Raw genomic sequence first — 9,171 nt, 5'->3', positions numbered from 1 at the left:
CTGTGATTTTTGCATTGCAAAAGAAAAGGATGTCTCTCTATTGACCAGAGATTTGGCGGGAGTCTAGCATCCTGCTTTTCTGCATTCCTGCCACCTGTTCAGGTCAAAAGTTCCTAAGTGGAGAAGCTGCTAGAGTTTGAAGGGAAGATATTTTCTGGGGTGCTTTTCTCCATTGCCTGCTTCCATATATGAATGCAGGATATAGTAACAGTGACAGGATGCTGGACTAGAGAGGCCACTGGTCTGATGCAGCAGGACTCTTCTTATGTTCTTAAGGACTCTGTCCCTGGGTTGCAAGGCTACATTCAACCACACCCTTACCAAGAGACTTTTCCAACCCAATGAGCCTCTGGGCATAAGCAAAGCTGTCCTTTTTTAATTTCTCGCGGACTTTGCTACTGAATTCACCACAGTTATCAGGATATCAATGAGAGGAAATGCATTTTTGTTAGACTTTTATTGTATATTCTTCACAGGTAGCTGCATAAAAGCATCATTCATGTAAGAGACACACAGGTATTGTTATGTGCAACAATGACACTTCTCATTTCACAGCATGCAACATTAGCATGATTCCCATTCCCCCTCCCCCCCCCAGGTTTAACACGGTTAATGTAATGAATATTACAAATCCATGTGAACTAAGAAGCAACAAGCGACGCAAATAATTTTGACAGTGAGATGACTTCGCTTCATTGCCAAAAGTGCATGAAACATTGATTGCTAAGGGTCAAGGCATAAGATACAATGTAGAAGAGGCATAAAATTGTCCATGCAGCCTGTTAACGAAGAGGTCACTTAATCACACACTGGCATTACTGTTGACCTTACAGTAGCTATTTGAACGTTGTACTGTTTTACCATTTTGAAATGCCATTTTATCATAATTTACTTTGAGATGAATGCCATCAATAAGGTAGTAATCTGACACCTGCTCTTCTTTTCCATACCCAGTCTGTTGGCTTGGCATCCTATGAGATCCACAAGCAGAGTGTGGCGCAGCCCTTTCCTGCTTCCCCCTACCACCTCAACCCACTCAGCCCTCTGGGATTCTGTTCCTAGAGTCAGTGGGCAAAGTTGGGAAAAATCAGCAGAAATCACCTCCCCCTACCTGATGACAGAAGTGCTTCATTGTGTGAAATATGTAGTAGAATAAAAGTTGTCATTTCTTCTAAGCTTCTGCTAGATGCAGCTTGCACACTAGTTCCTTGTGTTCTTCATCTAACCCCCAAGAAGTAACCCCAAGATTCCTGCCAGAATAATGAAGTGAAAATGTTCATGTCCAAATGTCTACGGATAATTTTAGATCATAAATTAAGTACCTAATTTTTGAATAAGGCTTATTACAAAACACACACACTTATGTATATTTCCGCATCTCCTGTGTATATATATTATTGGCATACAGATGTGGAATTGAAACATATAAGTATTTTTTAACATTGCCATAAAAACACAAGGGTGAGAAATATATACCACTTTGTTTTCTGACAGAACGGTGCAACTCATAAAGCTTCAGTACAACTGAAGAGCTGACGACCGCTCGTTTGTTTCTCTCACTCAAAGGACTTTTCAGTTTCTGAAATGTTAAATATGGCTGACTCTACAATGAGGCAAGAGGAGGAGGTGATCTCAGAGGGCAGGGCCCAGGAGGAGGGAGCAAGGCCTCTGCCTGCCTTGCCTCCTCCGTTGCCCCAACCCCTTCACTGGAGCTGTAGCATCTAAAGAGGAGGAAAAGAGCATTGCCGGCTCTGGCTGCCAGATGGTGAGATGGCCAGAGGCAATTGCTGGTAGCAAGCTGTGGTGGCCACAGGCGGCGGGGGGGGGGATGCCCCCCCTGCAGAGTCACCACTAATGCTAAACCATGCACAAAGTTATTTAGTACAATTACAACCTTTAAGGCTCCTTTTCAATTGCACCTTCGAGGAAAATATTTGCAGCTTCGTTTTTAATACTCTTGCAGGTGCAAGCCCACCTAGATTTAAGGGCCAAGCCGGAAACTACAGCAACAGTTGTGTATGTTTAAACACAGCACTGTCCTAACCATGCAGGAAGGGGTGTGTGTGTGGATGGAGGCTATTTAAATTACAAAATGGTTCTGAATCCTCCCCCTGTACCTCAGCTTGTCTCCCTGCAGCTCCTCTGCTCCTATAGCTTTTCATCCAGCTGAGGAAAGAAATACTTGGCAGGAGATTCTGCAGCACCTGTTCCCACCTTTCTATGCAATTAGGGCACTTCCATATATAACAACACAAGGAGCTGCTGCTATTACATCCAATTTGGCTCTAAATATCTGACTGTAGGTTTTCAATATTAAGTACACTCACTTGTAAATATCCTCTTCTGAAGCTAATCTAACTTTTCACCAGTTCCTATGGCCAAAACACCAAATGTGTCAATCTTACGCACCCCACTGCCTGTTGAAAAGTAATAGGATTGATTCTATCACAACTAAAGCTTTACAGCTTGCTCAGGTGCTGCATCCATATGCCTCTTCCAGATAAGACTCAAAGCTGAGCATGAAAATTTGTTCATTTAAAGTGACCCTAGTTTTCAAGTAAGTAGATTTTGCAACTGAGTAGTTTTTCTAACTGTACGCTGAAATGCATTCTGAATGCCAAGTGATGTTAAAATGCCAGATTTCCCCATCAGACTGATTTAGGCTGGCACATACTTACTGTATCATCCTCTTTCAAATGGATTATTTTCTTAAAATTTAATGGGCCAATATCTATTTTCTATTACAGCTTCTAAAAAAATCCAGGCTCACAAGAAAATCTGATACATATAATTCTTAGTTAGCCACTCATCATTGCTATCACTGAACTCTATAAGGAATGTCAATCCAGACAACTACTTCTTCGAAAGTTCTTTAAAAAAATGCACCTTAGTGATTAGATAAAATTCAGTGACAGAATTATGCTTAAGATGAATGAAAGTGAATGCCTATTATTAAAATCTCTTAAAATTATTTCCAGCTTCAAAATATCAAGATGGACAAATTAAACATCAGCTTTCAAAAGGCAACCTTTACCAAGTACTGATGCAGAGTATTAGGTCTAAATCTATTTGTTAGCATCCTACTTTCATTAGCATGTTCTCAGCTAAACCTCCAGCGTTATGATTTTGATATATGTGGTAAACAACACTGCTGAAATGATGGAAGCACACTATCAAGTATTAATATTATATATAGCTGAATTTAAAATAGGCAGTCTCATCTGTGCTCTTAGCACAAATATATTTTATGCAGGCAACTTACACTTTTCCTTGCACAATCCAGAATACATTGCTGCTTAATTTGGCTTTTGCTGATTAATCACCCTGAGACAATGGCACAATCAAATTACTGAGTTCCAGGTATTAAGCCACAACCATAGCACTTAGAACAAGTTGGCTTGAACCAAGATAAGGAATCTTAGAACTGTATGCAACAGAGAAATCCCTTTCTTGCAGGTAGGCCACTGAAGGTTGGTATATGAGCTGCTTGGTATATGCCTTTGTAGAGTGAGACTTTCATCTGGTATGCCCCAACTCTCAAAACGTCCTTCTGTCACCTCATTTGATTGATGGACTTACAGTAAATGGGTGGAAGGACATACTGGGTTAAGGGCAGCATCCTACCAAATCAAGTCAGCCAGCACAGCAAGTGATTTACCATGGCCATTGTGCTGTGACTTCCGTGTGGATTCTTGCTCCCCAAATAAAAGGGTGCTCAGTGCTACCACTTCTACTGTTTCTAAATCCATTAGTTGAATGATGAAAGCAGCTTTTAAGAAGTAACAGAAGCACTGGATCTCATCACTGGCTCCTGATCAACTGATTCACCCCTTGATAAGAATTTCATTTAGTTTTATAGCCATGAACACATTACATCAGATGGCCAATCATTATTTCAGTGACTGTTACCTTCAGGAAAGAGAATTCTTAATATTACTGGCATGGTTATTCAAATACAAAAGTCTGTTTACAAATTGCTTTTATGAACTAGACCTCAAGAAAACTCAAGAAAACGTGGTTGCTCTTAAATGCAGTCTATTCAGGAATTTGGTGAGTATCTATGTTGTTCTGTGGCACAAGGAGGTTTGTACAAAATGGTGTTAAAACCAAAGTGCAATAAAGAGAGTCTTAGTAAATCTGACTCACTTCAAAGACAAAATGAATGAAAACCATGGTGAGAACAAGACTTTTGGGACACACTACTGTGGCCAAAATGCTTAGGATCAACCTAGACAATACAGTGTAGATCTATGTATTTAAACCTGAATCTGCTGTTATCATGCAGACAGTGGAGGAGCTTGAGAGTCTAATTTAAAACAAGCAAATAGGATACATTAGTAAGGAAAGCAGAACCTGCCGTCTGCTCACAGCTCAACTTCTGACATCACTGTTCCCTCAGCCAGGCTTTGATCCTGTACATGAGGTGGGGAACATTGTCTGGGAAAAGGGAGTGAAAGAAGTTAAGTGGCGGGCTTGGATAAGAGTTCCATGCACCTCACCTGCATGCCCCCTTTCACTCCTTAACTCAGACCACATCCACTGGGGTTCTCAGCATTCCTTCAATTGGCTTTCAGTCACGGGATTCCAAAGGCACTGCAAACTTCATTTTAAATGCAAAAAATCAGGGTGTTCCATAGGTCTCGAAAATAAAATCCTGCTGCATAGGAAGGTCTTATTTCTTTAAAGCCAGCTCTACTACACATTTAAATGATTTATTCATGATATATCTAACTATATACTCCATAAAGGTGCTTTTAGCTGATCAAGGTTCTAGTCCTCGCTAGGAATTTAAAATATATATTCTAGTGCAATTTGTAAAGAATGAGCACACACAAACAAGTGTTTAGGAACAACAAGCACAGGCCCTTTCTGAAACCAGGGAGGTTTACAGTGTGACAGCGCAAAAGCAGGACATTTTTAAATGAAAGGACAAGCGAAGGTATTTTCATTCAGAACAAAGTTAACTGATTCATTGAGACAGCCGCTGTTACAAGTCATAGAGAACCTCAAGGATGACAGCAATTGACCAGGCCTGAGATTCGCAGCTGAAAGGGCAATACTGCCCATTTTCATTTGTCAGTTCTGGAAGACCCTTCCAAGAGGACCTGCAGAAACATGACAATACATCATTTTCAGAATGATTTAATATTTTAATATCAAACATTTTAATATTTAATATTCAATTAATAGGACAAATCTCACATACAGACTGAGTGATTTGAAGGTGTTCAAAAATATACTAGGACTGACAGGAGTTTGATGATAAAATTTTTTTCGGTGCACTAATGTGGGTTGGATCCTGTACAAAATCTCTGCTGACAGAAGGATTTTTATTAGTGAAGTGGGATCTCCCTCCCTCCCTCCCCTTGCTGCAGTCCAAAGAGCCCCTCTAATGCTGCACCTGGAGAAGAAGGGACCCTAGAAACAGCACAACAGGGGAGTCATTCCTTGCCGTGGGAAGAAAGAACAGGCAAAAAATTTCTCCCCCTTCCCTCAGTGAAAATTTCTGCAGGATGCAACTGTGTAACCAGATTGGTTTTTTTAAATAAAAGGGACTAACCTATTATAAAAAACAAAAGGCAAGGTCAAACCAAACTATGAACAAATAATTGGGGGGAAAACTAAAACAACAATGTTATTACTGTTTTCATTTGCTTCAATTTCTCACAACCACAGTTTTTAAAAAGGTTAAACCTGCCATTAAAAAACAACATGAAGATACCTAGGGAGCCAGTAGGCTGACAGTTACATAACTATCTTAAATAGGTAATTTTATTTCCCATTGTTGCCCGATTTTCCTGTTCAGTGGCTTACATTCATCGTCCTTATCCTTCACTGAAAACCTGCTTGGCTGTTTAGTAATTTACTAGTACTGAAGAAATGAATGCTAGCAGAAGAGGCGAAAGCCAGCGGAAGATGGGAACATTGCCTCAGGACTCTGTTAAGCCTAGTCCAGTTTCTCAGGATACTCAGGGCTCCAACAACCTGTGCATGTGACTGCCCTAGCCTTCTGAACCACCGAGTCTGCGGAAAGAACAGTAGCCTTTCAGAGTTCTGCTTAGCTACTGAAAAGAGTAGCAGGAGCAGAGTGGGCATCCATTTTCTGATTCTGCAAGATGGGACTATGAGGGGATCTTGCATCGGATCTCTGACGGCACTCGTTACTTTTCAGGAGAAGGGAAGAGAGACACCAAGAAGCTATGCAAATTATGTAAAACAGAGTTGTTCGGGAGGACATTTTTATAAAAGTAGTAAGGCTATATTATAACATGGTTCAGGAAGGAGCTTTTATACAAGAAACAGGAGTGTGAAGTATACTATTGTGTATAGTATTCACTATCCTAATTTAACTGCTTTGTTTTTATACTTAGGTAATAACATTTTCTGCATTGTTTAACATATCGTGTCTAATAATTTATGTATTGTTTCAGACTGCAGTAATCCTAGTTCCATTAAATTGCTGATTGGAGCAATTTCAGGTCCAGTAGCAACTTAAAGATCAACTAGATTTCCAGGGTATGAGCTTTTGAGTGTCTTTAACATGCTACTGTACTGTATCCAAATCTTGCTCTTCTACTATAGACCAACACAGCTACCCACCTGAAACATTGCTTATTAGGTGTCTAATCCTATTGATTACATTGACTTACATTTGTGTAATCTGCCTTGAGTCTCAGTGAGAAGGTGAGGTATAAATAAAATAACAATAATCATTTGCCTTGTCAAACTCCACTCAGGAGAATTCTTTTACAAGGGTGAGGAAGGCTGACATGCCTGCTTAGTATGTCAGCTGCTTGACGGAGGTGGGTATTTTTGCACCACCCTCAGGTCACAGGAGGCTTTTGCAGCTCCAGTACACACGATTCACAAGTGGCTTCCCGTTTCTGCATGGACCAGGAAGTAGCTCATGGACTAAGAGCTACTTCCAAGTAAACATTCAGAATGGAGGCATTAAAGTATCATGATTAAAATGGCTTTTGATGCACTCTGGCTTCAGTCTTGTCAATAACTTAAAGCTGAACATCATTTCCCTTTTTATCAGTCTGACACTGAGTAATGTAGAAAATGGTAACCACAATTCCAAATAACCTGTTTATTACCATATTCCTAACAATTGCATATATCTTAATTCTTTGCCAATTCCTCCTTTTTTGTTTTTAAGTTGAGAGAACTGTTTTGTGTTTGGAATCAAATGAATATCATCAAGCCATAATATTTCAATGTATAAAGAAAGATGTACCTCTCAAGATGAACATAATGTCGAGAAAGCACATTTTTAACCAAAAACACAGTCTTTGCATATATCTCTGGACCAATTAACTTGGCAAAGTACAACTTGGCACGAAGAAAATATCCAATGGGCCAAAGCCACTCCTGTAAAAGAACACAACAGAAGCGGTATTATAGTTTTAGGTAAGCTGAAATTCATGAAATTCATTGTTGAAAACTGCAGAAGTACAAATCTTACAGGTCCTTGATGGTAGTTAAATCCTTTAGCCACATTGTAATTGTCATTGTCTAAGGCATTGTCATATACACCACAGTAGACCATATCACTGCAATGGGCAGAGAAAAAAAAAGTAAGTTTCTTCAGAGAAAACAGCATTAAGTTATAGGGGCTTCCATTTCATTTCATTGGCACCTGTGCATGCTTCTAGTACCAGGGTGTTTCTAGTGATGTAAGACTCTCTTGCGCTGATGCCAGAGCGCCTTGCATTAGCAGAAGGGTCTGATGAAACACAATGATAGGATCCAACCCACAGAATTATTCAGGGAAAGGAAACAACTCATCTGGATTCAGCAGCACTGAACTTTGAACTTTCTTGTATTCATTAATAAGCAGGTGTTATTTATAAGCAATATTATGCAATTACAGGGGCCATCACCATTTCCAAGAAACTCAAAATTACTGATTTCCAAAGCACATCAGTAGGTGTGAGCTTTGCTTTACTAGCACAGCAGCCCCCTCCTCCAATTTTATGTAACGGGTTTTTTTTTGGTGTGTCTTCTGTTAGAGATGTTTTTTGGCCAACTATGGACTTCTCTATAATTTGAGATCACTCCCTGGGCCAGACCGTTTTGAAAGTAATGGAAAAAAAGGATAGTTCTGCAAACTTGTTCTCCTGGTTCAGCCTGGATCTAGTTTAATTCTTTGTCATATCACCCCTTCAGTGGCAAGGGAAAAGGAGCACCAAACATCTGGGATCACTGGATGCGAGGCAAGGCTACTGACTCTGCAAAGCCAAATCTATTTTCACACAGATGAAGAATTTAAGACGGAATTTTTAGAGATCAATTCGCAAGCAAGGACACAACATAATTTTTAAGAGCGTTGTCTGTTCCACACAATTTCATATTACTCAAATAATAAAATTTTGAGCTTTTATAAATGGTATCTCTTACTGTGTATTTTACTGTTAAAGGCAGCAGAAAGTTTAAAGAAATTTTTGATTTAAAAATGGATTCTCTATTGAATCACAATGTATAAGAGCTTAGTTACATGTTGTGATTAATGATACACATCCCCCCACCAAGGTTTAGAACACATCCACGAAGGCCTCTTCAGGACAGTCTTTGGACCTGTGTACCCCACAGGTTACAATTTACAGCTGGAACAGCATGCATCGATGGCCGTACATGTAGCTCGCCAACTGGCTTCTATCATACTTACTCTGGGTCCAATGTTTTCATGCCAAGTGGACCAAGTAGCTTTTGCTCTGCAGTTTCAAGTGCTTTCCAAGCTTTTTCAGGAGAAAACATTTCAGGTGCCTGAAAAACCAAAAAATAAAAAGGGTACGGAAAAGAAGAAAACAATCCATTTAAAAAGGAAACAAAATCAGGTAATTAGATAGTTACATTCTTCCTTTAGCTCACATTTTAAATCCCACCCTGTCCCAGTATTTCCATCCTGTAACGTAAAATTTTAAAAATTAGTATTTAAATAAGCTTTAATAAATCAAAGTGCGGCGTCCACAAAATACTTCTCAGTTGTGCTGGTAGGACCCTTTTCTCCACTGTGTCAGTACTAGCAGTTGAACTCTGGCAAATATCAGGCATACTTGGAACCCAGGAGATAACACAGCTAAGTTGCTGTGCAACTACCACAATTACTGTTGTAGCTGGCAGCCACAACATCTCATAGCAAAAGCCTCACTGTTGTCTACTCCCAGC

General features: G+C 39.8%; 1 protein-coding gene across 3 annotated transcripts in view; it reads right to left on the bottom strand.

The window, feature by feature from the left end:
* Positions 1–444: 444 nt before the first annotated feature.
* AGL (amylo-alpha-1, 6-glucosidase, 4-alpha-glucanotransferase) overlaps positions 445–9,171 on the bottom strand; it is a 56,838-nt gene continuing 48,111 nt past the window's right edge. For all 3 annotated transcript variants that reach the window (XM_054979575.1, XM_054979576.1, XM_054979574.1), the window contains exons 31-34: positions 8,672–8,769; positions 7,469–7,556; positions 7,241–7,374; positions 445–5,105 (exon numbers count right to left, since the gene is read on the bottom strand). In XM_054979575.1, coding sequence (XP_054835550.1) covers positions 4,988–5,105; positions 7,241–7,374; positions 7,469–7,556; positions 8,672–8,769 — 438 coding nt within the window. In that variant the 3' untranslated portion in view covers positions 445–4,987. The remainder of the gene's footprint in view (positions 5,106–7,240; positions 7,375–7,468; positions 7,557–8,671; positions 8,770–9,171) is intronic.

Source organism: Eublepharis macularius, chromosome 5, assembly GCF_028583425.1.
Source record: "Eublepharis macularius isolate TG4126 chromosome 5, MPM_Emac_v1.0, whole genome shotgun sequence".
NCBI lineage: Eukaryota > Metazoa > Chordata > Lepidosauria > Squamata > Eublepharidae > Eublepharis > Eublepharis macularius.
Note: the sequence above shows the minus strand (reverse complement) of the source record. Positions and strands in the feature narration are given on the sequence as shown.